At 44.1% G+C, this 18,873-nt stretch overlaps 2 protein-coding genes across 4 annotated transcripts in view; both read left to right on the top strand.

Moving 5' to 3' along the window:
* IPO9 (importin 9) overlaps window positions 1-6,083 on the top strand; it is a 60,628-nt gene extending 54,545 nt beyond the window's left edge. For 2 of the 3 annotated variants that reach the window (XM_090025230.1, XM_090025232.1), the window contains one exon: window positions 2,232-6,083. In XM_090025230.1, coding sequence (XP_089881356.1) covers window positions 2,232-2,342 — 111 coding nt within the window. In that variant the 3' untranslated portion in view covers window positions 2,343-6,083. The remainder of the gene's footprint in view (window positions 1-2,231) is intronic. The other variant, XR_016438855.1, reaches the window with a different exon arrangement.
* A 1,550-nt stretch (window positions 6,084-7,633) lies between these two features.
* LZTR1 (leucine zipper like post translational regulator 1) overlaps window positions 7,634-18,873 on the top strand; it is a 43,465-nt gene continuing 32,225 nt past the window's right edge. Inside the window, exons 1-8 of the mRNA XM_090025249.1 lie at window positions 7,634-7,882; window positions 7,962-8,024; window positions 9,849-9,905; window positions 11,021-11,100; window positions 11,618-11,726; window positions 13,611-13,694; window positions 14,811-14,868; window positions 18,654-18,793. Coding sequence (XP_089881375.1) covers window positions 7,695-7,882; window positions 7,962-8,024; window positions 9,849-9,905; window positions 11,021-11,100; window positions 11,618-11,726; window positions 13,611-13,694; window positions 14,811-14,868; window positions 18,654-18,793 — 779 coding nt within the window. The 5' untranslated portion in view covers window positions 7,634-7,694. The remainder of the gene's footprint in view (window positions 7,883-7,961; window positions 8,025-9,848; window positions 9,906-11,020; window positions 11,101-11,617; window positions 11,727-13,610; window positions 13,695-14,810; window positions 14,869-18,653; window positions 18,794-18,873) is intronic.

Consider the following 18,873-nt stretch of genomic DNA (forward strand, 5'->3'; position numbering starts at 1 on the left):
TTCTTTCTGTGACAGCCATACAGTAGTAGTATCTTATGTAAAAGGTAAGGATTTTTGTTGGTTGCATCTTTTACTGGACCTACACTATTATTAGGGATATAAATAAGCACTGTTTCCTGCTTCCTGCTTGATCTGCTGCACTGCTTTCTACTCCTTTGCCCCATCTGCCTGTCCTCTCCCTTCCTGCTGCAAGCCGCGCAGGCTGCCCACATGCCTGAAGCTGGCCAACTCTGTATTAGAGGAAAATGTAAAGCTGGTTTGTTACATCAAGAATATTGAACTGAAACTTGCTAAGAACACACAGTTCAGAAACTGACTTTCTAGAGGCTTATGAAGGGTAACAAGCACTGTGAACAACAAGCAGCATTGGTGTTTTAGAGTATATGTTGAGTGTTGCTGGGTTTGCAAAGTTAGAAGCCCAGACTTATAGAAAACCTTGTTGTATATTTCATGCAACATGAATTCTGGCATTAGTTTTTCTTTCTTCATTTTTTTTCATTTACTTGGCTATTCTAAATATCTTTGTACTGATTTTATCCGTGTCCCTGTTCACCCCATTTTCCAGATTTTAAACAAAGTATCCACTTGCCCAGGTTCAACATAAAAGGTGAAGGGTGCTTTCAACCAGACCAGTCCACAGCCTAGTGGTTAGGACTTTCCTGAGGCGTGAGAGAGAGGTTTAAATCCACCCCAGGCTGAGGAAAGTTTATAATCCAGGTCTTCCACCACATGGACAAGTGCTGTGACCACTAGGTGAATAGTGGACATCACCACTGTTTTCAAAGATGGTTGAGGATGCTGAAGTCAATGCTTTCAGGTAGGTATGCTCAGAGCATACCTACCATATCGGACCCCTGAGGGAAATTAGACTAGAGGAGGCTTAGCTTGAGAATCCAGAATGGCCTTATGCGATGTTAAATAACTAAATGTTTGAATCGGCCAAAATTTATCTCAGCTCTCGGTCTGCACAGTTGCCGAACTTTAGGTGCCTAAGTTGTCATCAGCAAGCATAAGTTCCTAAGGCCTCTTGGTTACCTAAACAATTAGGCAGGAGATTGCTTGCTTCAATTTAGCTGCCTAAATTCCTATTTTGCACCTGGCCCTTACTTTTTTTAAATAATCAGTTTGTTCCATCGTGTCCCCTTCTTATGCATCAGTCTGTGCTTACACCTCATCTTTATTTACAGAGAATACCATGCTTTCATTGGTGTGCTGTTTGAGTGTTTATGACAAATAACTCAAAGGACTATGTGCTGAATAAGAATTTTAAAAAATGAACTATATTGGTCCTCGATTACCCTCTGTCCTGAGCACTGCATTGAAGGAGGCTGAGGCTTTGTGGAGAAACTAGACTGTAGCATGCATACAAGGAGAAGGTATTAAGACTGTATAGGAATTCTTAGTTCTGGCATTTCTTAAAAGAACAAACAAGTTCATGATGTACAACTCTAAATGAACAAATTGGGGGGCGAGGGGAAAAATCCAATTGTATTGACCCTTTGTCCCCCACATTCCCCTTAGTTTAGTCATCAGTAGAGTTTGGACCTTTTATGACCACAGTGCTAGTTGGTTATCTTTATGTGGTCTGGGTTTCACACACACTTGTCAAAGAAATGTAGAGTCTGAAAACATAAGGGTTTAATACCAGGTTTTGGAACAGAATGTGCCTGAAATCTCTTCTAGGACTGTGTTTCTCCCCATCTGTGTGCCTCCTCTTTCTTCCCAATATCTTATTCTAGCTACTGTCTGATCTTCTTTTTCTATTTTTCTGTATCCTAGTGATTCTCAACCTTTTTAGACTTGAGGCACCACTCAAACTCAAGGCACACCTCAGAAAAGGCAGCTCTTAGTTTACACTACTGAAAAAATAAGTCATTCTTCTGTTGCAAAGAACTCAGGGAGACCATAGTAGATTAGAATGTTTTTGATGCAGTGGATTCCTATTTAAAATATCTGGCTTTATTTTGTGCATCATGTTTGTGCACTTAGCACCCTGTATCACCAATGAAAGGCTCTTAAGGCACTGCAAGATGCCACAGCACCCTGGTTGAGACTCTCTGTTGTCCTTTTGAGTTTTCCTTGTAACCCAGTTGCTTTTCAGGATAGGGCCCTCTCACCTCTTCTCTGCATTAAGGTTCTTTCTTTCTGTGTCTTTTGTTAAATTGTAGAATTTTAATTCCAAAGACAGTAGTGAGAGGTGCTAACCTGTTCTCTTGTCACTTTCTTTCTAGGCCTATCTCACTGACTTCCTGTGTCAGTTTGCACAGCAGCCGTGTTATGCAGTGTTCTCAGACCACCTCAATGAGAATGAGAAAAGAGTACTACAGGCCATTGGGATATAAAAATAATTGAGAGATCACATGGATCATACCTGGATATTTTTTTTTCTGGCTTATTCCATATATTTTTTGATAAAACACACAGCATTTTCCAGTGTTTACCTACTGTTACCAATGTGATCATCCTCATTGCAAAGTACTGAGCTTCATTAATTACCACAAATCTTTTTAATGGAAGGATTATTAAGAAGGTAACAAAGACTGATGTCCGTAGAGCTTTGCACACTGTTTTCACCATGGGAACACTTTCCTTTTTCATAACAACTTTCCAGGAGGTCTTTAATGTGTCCTTAAATTCACTTAAAAAAACCCTACAAAAACTTGCCTCAGAAGACATACTTAACTGAATTTCACATAACACTGTTGGACAGAGGAAGCAATTGTGTTACTGGTAGGTTGCTTGGACATGTCTTGAGAAATTGGAAGGTTTGTCCATCTTAGCATTTGCATAACACTTACAGGGTAAATATCTTACATTGTGACTTCTTTTTATAGAACTATAGACACTTTTATTAAAGAAATGCCTGAATGGTATGAATACTGTTTACAGGAATTTAAATGGGAATCTGAAACAATAAAAATGAAATGAACATCTTGGTTTCCAGTTGTAGTTGGGTGGGCTCGTAGTGAATTCCATCTAAGTTTCTTTTCCCTGGTTCTTTATTAAAGCTTTCATATCCACATGCTGAAAGGAAACTACCTTGTAAATCTCAGTTCCTCACGGCATGTGGCCATTGAAGATTTAGGTTCGAAACAAAAACAACCAGAATTTTTTTAGGGGGGGAAAAATGATTGTATTTAACTGTTTACTCCATGACAGCCATTCTGTGAACTTTTTTCCTTCACACCCTTAAGACTTGTAAGAAATAGTTGAGCTGTAGTCCACAAAATAGTATATGTATTTTTATAAGGTGGTAAAATAACATTTGCAAATTGATTCACCCACAAGTATAGTGTGATGTATCTTAACACCTCTCTGCCTTTTTTTGTTCCCTTTTTGGGAAAATAAAACTATTTAAAATATAAATTGGTATCCCTCTTTAAAAACAGATTCCTAGAAGGAAATCTCATTACATTTGATCATGTTTTTAAACATATTTGTCCATTAAAATTTCTCCTGTAACTGCTACCTAATATGATCTTAAGTTTTGTGGTCAGGAGAGACAGATTCTGTAACTGACTTAGCATTTTTCTATCTCTTTTTTTTTGGCAGAATGAGACCCACTAATTTGCTTCCTTTTTTGAAGGAACGATGAAGTATTCCTCTTCATGGAGTAATGTACATTAAGATGCATCAGGAAAAATTTTGTACTAATGCCCATGTTTGCTTTTTTGAATTGTTAATAGCTTAGGTGTAAAAGCACCAAATATCGGCTGGATTTCACTGCACAGCTCTGTGTTGGCCTGAGTTCTGCTGGTGTAATTTAGGATGCAATTTAGTTGGGATAACAAATTGACTGACTGTTTAGATAATCCAGGGAAAGATTGCACAGTCATTTTTTTTAATTAAATGGGTCCTCATGTCTGAGTGTCTGGGATCTGGGGTGGGGGGGAAAGAAAATCAAATGCATGACACTTACAGATATGATCCCTAATGTTCCTGAAGCAGTGACTGGACATGGACAAAAACATTGTGACTGGCAGTCTGTTTCAAGTGGAGTCTGAAGGGGTCAGATGCTGAGAAATACAGCAAGGTGTTCACTGCAAACTGCAACTAGTTGGTGTGCCCAGTTTATTTCTCAGGTGATTTAACAAAAAGTATGGGACTGCATTTCCAAGGTAACTACACTGCAAAATGTATTTGATATCCCCAGATCAGATATTCTTTGTAGAGAGTAAAAATAAGGCTGTAGAATGTCTTGGGTGGCTGAAGTTCTGCTGTTGAATATTGGAGAGAACCTTTTGCTGTATAGAGCTTAGTTATGGAACATGTGTTGAAAGTCTGGAAGAGCAAAGGCGAGAGCTGAATCCCAAGGTAAATTGTATGAATGAATGAAAATATTCTCATCGAGCCTGAATTGTTTCCTCTGTGCATTAAAGGCAGAGTGCTAAAATAAGATCCTCTAGCCTTCTAGGAAAGTGAAGGACAGGTGTATGAAGAGAATGAACTGGACAGTCATGCATGTAATACACTACAAATTCTGCCTTTTATGTGCAACACTTGATTTAGCATGTCAGCAGTGAAAGCGCCTGAAAATGTCTGAGTGATGTCCCTCTTGACTGATTCTCCAAAGGCTTCCAAGGAACAGCCCAAGTGAAAATGGTCTTACACTCATTTGCCAGCTTCTGCTCTGTGCTTGTGATTCCCAGGCTTGTCTGTTCTGCTACAGGAGGGCTGATCAATGTTACATGTCTTGTACTCACAGCTGAAGTAGAGAATGAACACCTACTATCTCCTCAGTTTCTAGGCTGTTGGGGCAGTGCCATGAGGTGCTGGCTTTGCTCTCCAGCTCACAGCAGAGTTTTTTACATCATACCTGGTCATACTTTCTGCCCTGTTTGAGACGCAGAAGCCAGCAGAGGTGCTCAGTATGCTGGTTCAAGACTCAGTGACTCAATGCCACTGGAAAGGCACCTTCTGAAGCTGTGCTACGTATTCTCAGACTTGCAGGAGGAAGAAATAAGGGATGCCATGGAGGACAGTCTTCTCAGGACCGCTTGCAAACTGTTTACTGTTGCCTCTAAGCTAAAGACAGAAGCAGTGACTGGTGGGAGTGGAGGGTCCTAAGGACTTTGGAAAACAAGCAACAGTGTCAGAACTTCAGGCTGAGTAGAGTGACCTTGCTTAAAACCTGTGCTGAGCTGGCCCTGGTGCTACAGAAACAAGGTGACCGATGTAAGGGTGTTTTGTGTACATGGTAGAGCAAGTGACAGTTGTGCACTTCGGAAGCTGGCAACCTACAGTAGCCTCCAATCTGTAGACCAACCACTCCTGCAGGGGCAAGCTCACAGTTGGATTGTATCCAGGAGGTGTGCTGTGCTATCTAGCATGTGCCAGCACCTCACTCCCTCTGCCTGACTTGCAAGAGGTCATAGCTGGATTTGCTCACGGGATTTCTGAACTGTTGGGACTGTCTGTGGCACGCCTATTGTCTTGTGAACAGTGGCTTGGAGTATTTCAGCCTCAAGGGCTACTTCTCCATAGTGGCCCACCAGGACAGTTGGCACATGTTACCACCAAATGGTCAGGCAAAGTGCACAATGCTAGGGTTTTCAGGAACTCCAGCCTCATGTCCTGGATCTTGTGGGGAATGTTTGCCCAGTATGGTGACCATCTCCCTAAAGTGCAGCCTACTTTGTTCCTGCCATAGCTCATGAAATCCTAAACTGGATTCTTGGATGTCAGGATGGAGCTCTTGCACCACTGGCTGAGGAACAACCTCGTACCTGTGGGTGTTTCGAGTGAGAGTAGGGTACCACATATTTGCCTGCATGCTAGCGATCAGTGCCTGCCCCAAATAGTCATTTCAGCCTGTGTACTGCACAAAATCTGTGAGGACAGGACCAGGGCTTTCTCAGAGGCCTGCACAGTGGAGGGAAGCCCAGAAGCTTGCCAGGTAGTACAAGACTGAAGAGACAGCCTCTTGATCACCACATCCATCAAAATGATCTCACAAGGGAGATCCTGGCAAATTCCTTCCAGCACTACTAAGGTGGGGGGATGGAAGGAGGGCACCACTGTGTAAAGTTCAACTCATTTACAACTGAAGAGAATTTCTTTATTAAAAAGTGCGAACATTCAAATGCTCTGTGCTGTGCTCTTGAAACAAAATCTCTACAGCGGGGGTATTGGGGTGGGGGTAGCTTGCGAATTTAAGGAAGGGAATGTGCAAGGGAGGCTAACATTTTCACTGTATCCCCGTGGATACGGAAGGGTGCTTGGGGTGGAATGGTGCAGCATCCCACAACATTGTGCAGAGGGATCAAAGAGACTAGAGGTGCCCATCTTGCTTTCCTTATGAATACTGTCTGAGACCCTCCAAGGTCAATGGGAGTTGACCCTGCCTCCACATCTCCAAGAAGGAAAGTTTTTGTTCTGTGACTTTTATTTTGATTCCACTAATTGTAATAGTTGGAAGAGCTTTTGAGCACAAAGTGCCTTATCTTTTCTGGGCTGAGAGACTGTAAATGATAACAGACCAGAACCAAAGGAGTGCACTTTGGGAGACATGTTAGCTCTTGGTCACAACTTTACAGTTGGGTCAGTGACTGATATAATCAAAAGCCCCTTTTGATTTTCACATATTTGCAGCAACACTCCAAACCTATATCCCCAAGTCATCTTGGGAAGATAATGCCCTGGAAATCCCTGCTGGCAAGGCTATTGCTTTTGGGGGTGGGTGGGTGGGGGGGGGGGGGGTGGCCAGCCTACCTGTATTGCTGCAGCTGGTTTCCCTGGAGACCCCAACAACTGGGAGGCCACGATGGCACGGGGCTAAGATTTCCACGGAGACCAGCCCTAGCAGTGCTAAGAACTGGAGTCGGTCAAAGGCCACCAGCCCCTGGGCTGGACTTTGCCTACCCCTTGGTTAGCACCTTCTGAAAGACTGGCACAGGCAGGCAGGGGGTTTGCTTGCAGTCTGGTCTAGGTGGCAAAGGAAAAGTTTGGGGGTAGGAAGAAAGGGTCTGGGGCAAGATGTGTGCTGGGCATAAAAGGACCTGCAGGGCACAAGGATGCTGCGTTTGAGGCCTGGTGTTAGTCGAAGGGCCAGGGGAGCGGGGCAGGGTGGGGCTGGCTCTAAGAGTGGCCAGCAGGAATTTTTCCCCCAGCACTGGGGATTGCCACGGATCTGCCCAGGCTCCTGCTGGGCCGCTAATCCAGAGGTTTCTGGCTGGAGAGTCTTGTGCATCTACTGGGGCTCACGCCGTTTGCTACATTTGGGATCAAAGAAATTTCATCTGATCAGTTCTGTGCAAGCTGGGGTTTCGCACTGCACATGCGCCAGAGCTGCTGTCTCGCCCCACCCCCGCTCCATTAGCCCTGCAGGAATTGTCTTGGCCGTTTCTTCCGCGCAGGAGCTGAGGTCCCCGCCCCGGCCTGCGGTGCAGAGCATGCCTGGAGTTACAGTCTTATTCCCCCACCATCGTGCCGAGCGCAGAGTATGTCGGGAACGGTAGTTCCTTCCCCGGCCCTGTGCATGTTGGGAGTTGACATCTCCCCGCCCTCCCGCCGGCTCGGAGCGGGGCACGCCGGGAGTGGTAGTCTCTATCCTGCCTAGAGCAGAGCATGTCGGGAACGGCAGTTCCTTCCCCGGCCCTGGGCATGCTGGGAGTTGACGTTCTAGTGCCCTCGCAGGCTCGGAGCGGGGCACGCCGGGAGCCGCAGGGCATGCCGGGAGCGCCCGTGCCGGGGCGATGGCGGCGGCGGCAGGAGCGGGGCCACTGTCGGGGGGCGCAGCGGGACGCTCCAAGGTGGCGCCGAGCGTGGACTTCGACCACAGCTGCTCGGACAGCGTCGAGTACCTGACTCTCAACTTCGGGCCCTTCGAGACAGTGCATCGCTGGCGCCGCCTGCCGCCCTTAGACGAGTTCGTGGGAGCCCGGTGCGCGCCGGGGCCGGGCTGGGGGGTGGGTAGGGGCCCGCGGGTAGGGCCCTCCCTGACGGCCGCTGTCTCCCCGCAGGCGCAGCAAGCACACAGTGGTGGCCTACCGCGACGCCATCTACGTCTTCGGCGGCGACAACGGGTGAGCGCCGGGACCGCGCGGAGTTTAAACTTGGGGGGACCGTCATCTGCCCGCAGCCTCGTGTACCGGGGCAGGGAGCTGACAGCCACAGCCCCCAGCTGCCCGCGGGGCAGGAATGAGGCATGCTCTGCTTGCCATTGCCCGGGCGGGCAGGTGTATGGGTGCAGCACCGGGTCGGTGGTGGGAGTGCCAAGGCTGCTCTGACCCCCTGAGAGTGGGCAATGGGGTGGATGCAAGGATAGCCACCATCCAGTTGTTGCTGCCTGTGCTGCTGTAACCAGCAGTCCCTGCCCTTCCCCCCTCCGAAGAAGAACAGCATTGTTGATGCCCTTTGCTATGACAGTAATGAAGTCTGCATCCGCTTGCTTTAGACTGAAAAGAAATGCATCCGTTACAGCTTAGTTGTATGCACAGCGTGGCAGCACGCCCTCAGAGCCACCGCCCAGCTTTATACATAACAAGCGTGTCTACATGGGCATGAATGTGTTCTAGTTCCTGCGCATTAAATCTGTGACCTCCATTGTGAGGTACTGGGAAAATGCATGTTAGCTTGTCTTAATGTAACTAAATAGAATAGTTTTTTCCAGTGGTGCTTTAATGAGCATTAAAATAGGCTAATGCACATTTCAGTGCACATATGGATGCACCCAGACTCATCTTAAAAGGATTTGAAACTCACATCTTGCAAGCTATTGCTTCCTCTTAAGAAGCAAAGGAAGCTGTAGCTTTATTCCCTCCCCTTTGTACATACCATCATGCCAAACGGTAGCACCTTCAGGTATGTAACAGCTCAAGCTGTTTATAGAAGATGTGGAACAAGATTCCCTGCTACTGTTCTTCTCTAGGGCTCATTAGAGTAATTATTTTCAGATTTAAACTACAGAGGCTTAAGATATTTGGTCCTTTGTAAGAAATACATTGGCTTGTGTGCTCAAGATGTATATTGTTCTTCACTGTAAGCTCCAAGACTCTTGAACAGAGTGTATGTCCTCACAGGCCTTGAAGTTTCCAGAGACCTCCTGCTGTTGATGCTTGTACTCTGTTTACTATGCTTCTGCCTGCCCATGGTAGGGGGCTGTGCTTGACAGCTGTGGCTGCCCTGCTTTGCAAAACAGCTGGTCAGGGATTGTTCAGGGGCAGCTACAATGGTGAGCAGTGCTGTACCTCTGCTCCTGACAGCTGTGACAGACTTACTGATGACATTATCAGCTGCCAATCATCTGTTTGACAGAGCAAGACACCTATGATTTTAATAGCCATCAAAGGGAATAGAAATGCAGCTTTGCTTGTGATGCCCTGTCAGGCAGTCAGTTACTCTCCTCCCTTGCCCTGAGACAGGGGGAGGGAGAGCAGAGCTTTCAGGGATGCTGGGAGTCTTGGGAGCATCTCTGTTGTGCTACATGTTGTGCTACATGTGACTGCCCATGTTTTATGGAGCACCACAAAGAAGTTTCGGATCTGCCGTTTTTGTAGCACTATAAACAGCCTGGATGTGTACACACTCACTATTTGTGGTGCTATAATAACACATAAAGCACTGCGAAATAATGTGTCTGAGGCCTAACATGAGACTCGCAAATCACTACAAATATAATGTGTCTAATCCTTGGAGCTAGGATATGCAGATGGCGGGCTTGAACATGGAGTCTTAAGTATGTCTCCTTGCACAAATGCTTTACAATTCAGTTCTTGATTATGTAGTGATCATGTACTACATTTCCAAGAGGACTGAGCTGTCAAAGTTTTCTACACAGCTCTAGTTTGTCTTTGTCCCACATACATACCGAAGCGCTGATTACATATTCCTACTGTGTTTCATTGCAGAAAAACAATGTTGAATGACCTGTTAAGATTTGATGTGAAGGATTGCTCTTGGTGCAGGTATGAAAATGTTTTTTTGTTGTTTATTGACCGAGTTTCTGAACCTTGCATTCCTTAACAGCTGTTCAAAATGAGTTAACCAAAGTACATTTTTGCTTTGGGCTGTAGTTGTTTTATTTTCCCTGTGTTTGTGATGCTTATCTCTGTTCCAGTCCTTTTACACTAGATAAAAAGGGGCAGATCTGTGTAAAAGAGTCTCTTAGAGTTTTGCATCCAACAGAGAGAGGATTTTCCTTGTGCATGCTTAGTCATACTGCTCGTTTCTGGATGATCCTTACCAGCAGTAGAGTTTGTGGCATGTCAGGTGCAGGGCTGAAGGCAAGATTTCATGTTAGAGTGATGCTGCAATTTGCAGTGCTGTGGAAATTGTGTGAGACACTAGTCCATAGAACAATACCAGAAGGCTGCTCCTTCAGAAGTGTCCAGCTGACATGTAGGGGAGGGATTGCTGCTCCTTTCCTTCAGCCCCAGAACTGCCCAGGATTGGAAGAATGCAAAGGTGTCTTTTAATGGCACCTTAGCCTCATTGTTCCTGCTGAGTCGTGGTTCTGTGCTGTCTCCTGGTATCTGTACAGAACCTTGTAGAATTTATTTCAGCATTAACCTTTAAACTTTGCATGACTTCATACATCCCTGTCGCTCAAAGTATCTGTGGCCAGCACGTGCCATCATTTGTCAAGCAAATTGCACTATTTACCACAGCATTGGATCCCAACCAGTCATAAGCAGTGCCTTTATCCTTAAGCATGACTGCTATTTCATGCAGAAATTTCTATTTTAGTCACTTACACTGCTAGTAACCTCACATTTAGCCAGCATGTAGGTGTTAGCTTAGCAAGCCCATTGTAAGCTGTGGGAACTAGATACACAAGATAAAGTGTTGAGTTTAATCCATCGTAACATCATGTCCAGAATGATTTAAGAAGTATGTAGAACTACAAAAATGCTAACATATTAAACTGAAATAAGCATTTCAATTAAGTGTTTGCCCTTCCTCTTTCCCCTCCCTGCCCCATGCCCCCACCAAATCTCTACATTGAACTCAAGCTACTGCTGTTGTGTACTTGAAGCATACAAATAGCAAAAGTCAAACTTAATTTTGTCATGCCATGCAGGGCTTTTACTACTGGGAGTCCTCCAGCACCTCGGTATCACCATTCAGCAGTAGTTTATGGGAGCAGCATGTTTGTGTTTGGTAAGCTAATGGCGAACTCCAGCTTCGTGTAGTCTAAATGATGAATGTGTCTGATAATTTGTCAGGTTTGAGGCAATGTTAAACTTCTTAAGAAGTATAGATCAAAGTCAAAGATCTCTGGTTCAGCAATGAAGGTACCTTCCCCCTCCACAGCCAGAGCTTCAGCTTTGAGTTCTTTACTTTCATCTTCTATTCTTAAAACAAAACAAAACTATCATTAGTAACTCAGTGATCAAGTGATTATTTTCCAGTTCACTAAACAAGGCAAGTCTGGATAGAGGACTGCATATCAGAATCTCTTTAATATTCTCATTTTTTTTCTTATTTAATTTTAGACCTCCCATATGTTTGGGCATAGTTTTTAGACTTTTAGCATGAATTAGTTGAACCAGCACTTGCACAAAATTTTATTTTAGGCTTGACCTAAACTTAAGCTTTACTAAGGTATGTATGTTGATTAGGACAATGTACCTAGTGCCAAATATGAAATTTAGTCTAATACATTGTTGCTATCTAGGTGGCTACACTGGGGACATTTACTCCAACTCCAATTTGAAGAATAAAAATGATCTCTTTGAGTATAAGTTTGCAACTGGCCAGTGGACAGAGTGGAAGACGGAAGGAAGGTAAGAAGTACCGTTTAGTCTGTACTTTTGAAAAGTGCATGGGCAGTTCCACAGGTAGTTACAGTGATAGGTACTAGGAAGTACTACCTCTCAAGTTGCAGAACATTTTCCATTATAACCTTTTGTTACTTGCTTAAGTCTTTCCACTTTCTTTCAGTGAGTTATATTGGAAAGTTTCTCAAAGTTATTTCATGTATTTCAGTTCTGTGATAGTGAGGCAAATAAGATTTGTGTGTTGTTCTTCCCCCATAAATTTGCTTTTTCTCCAGTAGGGATGTCATGAAGATGCCTGACCTCTTAAAGTTGATTAGACCAGGGGTTTTAAATTCACCCTGGGCCCTGGGCTGAATCTGGACAGTGGGGTCTCCTGTTAAGCTGGATCTATGGGACCAGTAGCAGCAGTGATGAGCCCCTGTGCCTGTGAGCAAGTAGGGTCAGCTCCACTATAGCTTAACTGTAAGGATTCCTTATTAAAGACTGCATTTTTAAAGTGTTCTAAAATCCATGCTCTTTCTTGGGATGCCTCGAAATTTGATGCGCCTCACAGAAGTGTGGGATTGAGTTATTTATCCAGATTTGGGGACATTTTGCCAGGAATTCCAAAGAGAGAAATGAAAAACATCATTTCTTAAGATTGACAGCTTCTGCCTGGCTATTTTGTGCATATCTGAAGAATTAACTAGTGGTTCTGATCATGCCCCAAGTACTCTGTGTTTACCTCAACACCACACCACTGCCTTTTTTGTGAAGCAGTATTAAAATGATATTCAAGAAATTTTGCCTGTGCAGATATGTGTCTAATGCCTATAAGCAAAGTGGGTTACAAGGCTTTTGATACTGTCCCATGACAATCTTATTACCTGGCTATAAAAATATGGACTAAGTGAAAGTACTGTAAGATAGATACATCATGGTTGACAGCTAATCATCAGTGGCTCAATGTCTAGTTGGGAGGAGGCATTAAGTGGGGTTCCTCAGGGGTCTGTCCCACGTCTGGTACAGAACGGAACTGAATGCCAGACACAACATCAAAGTTGGAGATGGAGCAGTGGATCTGAAGTCCAGCACTTCTTGAGCTCGGATGTCTGCGAAAAATATAAGGAAGGGACCATTTTACTAACAAGTCTTTTACTTCAGGTGTTGGATGTCAGAAAACCTAGTTGCACCATCACTTTCACCTTGCCCCCCTGAGGCATTGCAGTTTTCAAGGCAATTTAATGTGCATGTAGGTTTTGGAATATCTTGGAAAACTTAAACAATGTTTGCTCAGTCTTTACTATGGAGTTGCTAGGTTTTTCAGAATTAAGTTGGAATCTAGAATCTACAGATGGAAAAGGGATTTAGTTTTCTTATCTGTGACCTGTTATAGTACATCTTTTTATGTAATCATCCTGCAGCAGAGAAACTTGAGGTTGGAGATTAGGAAGAACTTTCTTATTATGCGGGTGGTCAGGCTACTTGGAGAGGTTGTAGAATCTCTATCCGTTGAAATTTCCAAGAGCAGGTCAGACAGATGCTTGGCTGGGATGTTTTAGTCAGAAATGATCCTGCCTTGAGCAGGGGCCTGGACTAGACCTCATGAGGTCTCTTTCAGCCCTTCCTTCCTATGATCTGTAACCACTGTGGGGAGATCTGCTATTAACAGACAACAACAGTTCGCTAAAACTTGAGGCATGCATTTTAGGGAATCCTTGCATAAATCTGTGCTGTCTTGGCAACATAGAAACATATGGCCTTTTCTTCCCCCCAAACTGCTTGATGCTAGGAGTATTCATACGTGTTGTAAGGGTATATCTAGCCTGAAGTGCAAATCTCTACTGATCAAACTGTTTATAACCTCTGTTGGGCAGGCAAGGTGGTAAGTTTTTTATTTTCCTGTTGTAGATTGCCAGTTGCAAGGTCAGCTCATGGTGCAACAGTGTATAGTGACAAACTGTGGATCTTTGCAGGGTACGATGGAAATGCTCGGTATGTACCAAATTGTCCTCTCCTAATTCTTTTTTTGCAACATTTAGCCAGTCATTTATTTAGAATGCTTTTAAGAGATCCCCTTGCCCCCAAAGTGAAATGTAACTGTCTACATATGCCATGTAGCGTTACAAAATGTAACCCTACAAATAAGTTCCTGTTTGAAAAGGTCCTTTTTTTTTGTAATCAATCTGCCAGTTTGGTGGTGGATCTTTGTAGTGCTACAGACATCCTGAATGTGTGGAAGTTCCCTTTTTGTACTGCTATAAGGAAGCATACAGCACTACAAAAGTGATGTGTTTATTAAGTAATGTGTTTTATAGGGACCCTGAAAAGTAATCCATGTTCTAACCCTCAAAACTTTCTGAGATGATTCAGTATATTTTAGTGAATGGGAAAGGAAGGGCCTTCTGAAGCTGCTGAAAACCCACTGAACAAAGTAAGCACTTCATTACAAAGATGTAACTAGATTAAAGGAAGGACAGTATGTTTGGCCTTATTCCATGGTGAAATTTGTTACAGTTGATAGGGCTGTATCCTAAAATCTTCTAGTTTATAGGGCAGATGAAAAGTTCAGTAAGGATGCAGAACTAAGGGATTTAGAATTGATCCTTAAGCTTGGTTTTATTTCCCCGGTGTGGGGTAGGTTTTGGCGCCCAACTATGCTCCTTTCAGCAGTCTGTCTCCTTATTTTCTTCCTGCCTCTTGGTGAGGATGAGAAGTTTCTTTATGCTGACAGACCATCTCTTAAACTTCAGCTATAGAATCTGGAAGATGGTATAGACCCTGAAGTTACTTGACTGTTGTCCCCCCCACCATCTCTAATCCAGAGCAGACCTGCTCTGAAATGCTGTTTGCTGTAGCACAGAAGCAACTAGATTGGTATAACATAGTCCCAGGTTCACACGGGGTGATCATAGAAGGTACAAAAATCTTCAGCAGATTTTGTGTTTATTCCACCCATCAGTCTCCAGTTAAGGAAATTCTTACTGTGTTAGAAGATTTGGACTGTTCTTGCTGACTTAGGTCTTTTCTTCTTACAACCCCAGAAGCCTAAAATAAGCAATTACAATGTTAATCCATTTAATATCTAAATATTTTAAAATTATACTTTAGATTAAATGATATGTGGACGATTGGCCTACAGGACAAAGAGCTGACATGCTGGGAAGAGGTAAGAATCTGAATCTGCGTTACACAGGGCTTCCTTCTTTTGCTTTTAATTTATTTATTTATTTATTTTTTGTAATTTGGGCAACTACAGAAAAAACTCTATCACGCAATTCATGTGTATTTATTGTATGTGCTTGAAGTTAATACATCTTTACAAAGGGTATAATATCTGATAATTCTTATAAATGATCACCTTTCAATATAGTGATTTATATATGTAATATGACATTCAGTAATAGTCATTGATACTCAGATGTTCTGGCTAGAGACTCTGAGTTACTTGCAGGTGAGTTTTTTGTTCTCTGCATAAATCAAGAATGAATCCATATTTTTAAATATCCATTCCTCTTCTGTCTCTTGTCTAATAATCTAACTTGATGGGACAGTTTCTCCATCTCTAGTAAGTCCTATATTGTAGCAAACTCCATTTTCAGTGTTGCAAGTGATGGATATGAGTCCTTGAACATCTGAGCGTAATCTATCAGCTTACAAGTAGATTTTCAGTTCTTCATTCTTTGCTAAGTAAATTTTCTTTATGGAGGTACTCAGTAGACAGATCAATTAATCAAAAGGAGTATTTCCAACTACTACAATAGTTATTACTCTGGTCCCTTGCTCCCAGAGTATTTGGACCTCTGGGTACAACCACTACATACAGAACAAGGAGCTTCTTTCTCTCTAGCATGTTGCATCACTGTTAGAAAATATGTATTACAACCTATTTGAATATAGGTACTGTTTGTGAAGTCATTTATAAAAGTTTTCTTTTATAACCATTAGAGGTGCACTGATACATCGGTCCAATATTGGACTGGTACCAATATAAAGAAAACTGACTGTGTCAGAAATCGGCCTGAAGTGGTTGACATTGGCAATATGTAGGGGGTGTAGGTGGATGCATGTGCACCCCCTGAAATTGGGGGTGCGCCTCCTGTGAAAAGCGTTGCTGACGCTGCCGGTGGCACCTGTAAGTGGTTGCCGTTCACCACCGCCCCTTTCTGCCACTGCCGGTGGTGTCTGCAGGTGGTCCCTGATCACTGCTGGCCATCGCCACCAAACCCCACCCCTGCTGCTGCCTGCAGGAGCTCCCCACTCAGCCCGCTCAACTCTCCACTTGCTGCTGCCATACCCCTGCTGTCAACACTGTCACATGCGGGCAGTCGCCGCGGGGACACGCGTTGTTCACGGTGGCCGATAATTTGGCCAATAAATGCCCATGCATGCGCACAGCCACAGTGCAGCGTGCAGGGAGCAAGGACCACAGCCTGGCAGTGTGCAGCTGGTGAGTGTGTTGTGGTGGAAGGGATGTCGGGGGGCAGGTCAGCGCCTCCCATGGTGAGGAAGGAAGGGGGCAAGGGCAGGCACTGCCCAGCTGGGTCGGATGCGAGATGAAGCCATGGCTCGTGGGGTGGGGGCAGCTCCCGCTGCTGTACACACCCTAGGAGGGCATTGAGGGGGGCGGGAGAGGCTTGTGCCCCTGGATTTGCACAGGGCAGGTGGACTGCAGCTGCAGGCTGGAGCCAGGGCTGTACCAGGCTCTCCTTTGCAGGGGCTGGGCTCAGGGCGGGTGGCAGTGGCACTGGGTGAGGGACTATGAAGAGGGCTGCAGCCACCCCAGATTTCCCCATAGCTCCACTCCCAGTGCTGCTGCTGCCTGCCTGCCACAGCCCAGGCTCAAGCCCCACCTCCCCCCAGGTGCCAGGGAGAGCCAGGACTGCACCAAGCGGGCGGCAGTGCTGGGAGTGGGGCTATGGTGAAATTTGGGATGGCTGCTGCCCCCTTCGTAGCCCCTAACCCCGCTTCCCCCTCCCCCCCCCCCAGATCTTGGGGCACTCCCACTCTCTCAGGGTGCGTGCAGCAGCAGGAGCTATGGCCCCTTCACTCCCCCCTCCCCCCACAATTGCGGCTCAGTCCTGTGCCCCACCCTGGCTGGGCGGTGCCTGCCCCCTCCCTCCCTTCCTTTAACATGGGGGAAGGGGGCGGTGGTGTTGATCTGCCCCCTTCCCTCCACTTCCACCACAACAGACTTACCAGCTGGAGGCAGCTGTATCGGAAATTGGATTGGTATTGGCTGATATGCCTCCTTAAGTATCGGCTATCATTATCGGCCCCCAAAATCTCTGTTGGAGCACCCCTAATAACCCTGTTCCTATATTGCTATCCATTGCTTCAGCTCAGTTTCTTTCCCCAGCTCTCTTTCCCAAGCCTGCATTTGCTTAATATTCCTATTTGTCCTTTTCTTTATTGAAATTACTTACATTTTTTAAATTAATCCTTTTTCCCTTGGGTCCCCATATATCAGTTGCTCAAAAGGGGTAAGTGATCTAATGAGAACTTTTAAAAATAATTATGTTGAAAAAAATAGACTCTTACCCATTTAGGATTATCATATAGAGCTGCACGTTTGATAAGTTCTAGGGAGGAATTCTTTATTTCTAACAAAGGTGATTAACAGGGAAGAATGAGTGAGGGAAAAACAACTTTTCATATTTATCTCAGGATCTCAGAGTAGTCTGGATCCAATTTTGGGACCTGCATTTCTTTCTTCCCCAGCATACACCTGGGAAATCAATTTACTTTTACTATTCTCATTCTATTGCAACCTGTAGCTTGGAATTAAGTTTTACACACTAGCTGGTGTGTTGATAATGTGCCATTACATTGGGGGATGCAAGATCTCCAATCTTAAATTGCCTGTGTAATACTGATGCATTCACCCTCTTCTTTTTCCAGCTGAATTTCAGGAGAACAGCTTGCCAAGCCTATAAATTGCTCTCTGTTGTATACGTATAGGTAAACATTGGAATAAAAAAAGAAGTTTTAGGAGTATTTTTGTTTTAATGGTAGCTGTTCTACCTAGCTAAGAAATCTCCATTTCCACCCACTCAATCAATCCTACTTTGATACAGTATGTGTGAACACTCCCCTCACCTCCCCAAATGCTTTTCAGCTCTCAGAAAACTTTGTAAAAATGGACACAGGCTAGTGAACAGCAGTGCTCAGGGATGATGTAGGGAATAATCATTACTGCATTTAATTCAGGGAGTGGGGCCAGATGACCCTAGAAGTCTCTTCTGACCCTGTGATTTAGTGTTTAAAAGGTAATGAATACGCTGTACACCAGACGTTTCCAAACTTTTTCTTACTGTGTACCCCCTTCCAGATTTACCAGCTGCCCCCATATCCCTACCAGCAGATATTTACTATTTTTATCCTTTAACTGCCAATTATTATTATAATGAAAATTAAATCTGCCATTACGCAATTTCTCCCGTGTATGTCCCCGCAGAGATGTCTTATGTATCTCCAGGGGTACGCGTACCACAGTTTGGGAACCTCTGCAGTACACTGTCGTTAATACTGCAGTAACAATAATAAAATGCATTGCATTATTACATTACAGATTATCTCAATTTGTAATGTAAATATTCAGTAAATGAATTTAAGAAAAAAAAAATCCTGCAGCTGTATACATATCAGAAAAAAAACAGTTGCTGTTGTTTAGACAATACTCCCTTGTATCAGCATCAGCTGATTAGGAGCTGCATAGCACCAGAGCACTGATATGTCACTGCAAATGGGCATCTGCTGTTCTAGATACTTATATGAACAAGTTAAGTCTCTGTACACTTTAACCAAATTTATAATCATTCAGTTGGCAGCATGGTTTCAGATGGCTTCGTTATGGTGGATCTTGATTTAGTAGTATATTCCTGCCATGTGCATGGAATCTTGTAGTGCAATTTGGGAAATTAATTATTCACTTTGGATTTTGCTACTTTTCAGATTGAACAGAGCGGCGAGATCCCTCCGTCATGCTGTAATTTTCCTGTGGCTGTTTGCAAAGACAAGATGTTTGTGTTTTCAGGCCAGAGCGGAGCAAAGATCACCAACAATCTCTTTCAATTTGAATTCAAGGAAAAAATGTAAGTATCTAATTCAGGTGAACTCACCTACACATTCTTCTGCTCAGAGTGAAAATTATCGTAATAATAATATTAAGGAA

This window comes from Crocodylus siamensis, chromosome 13, assembly GCF_052110815.1.
Source record: "Crocodylus siamensis isolate JL-2025a chromosome 13, ASM5211081v1, whole genome shotgun sequence".
NCBI lineage: Eukaryota > Metazoa > Chordata > Crocodylia > Crocodylidae > Crocodylus > Crocodylus siamensis.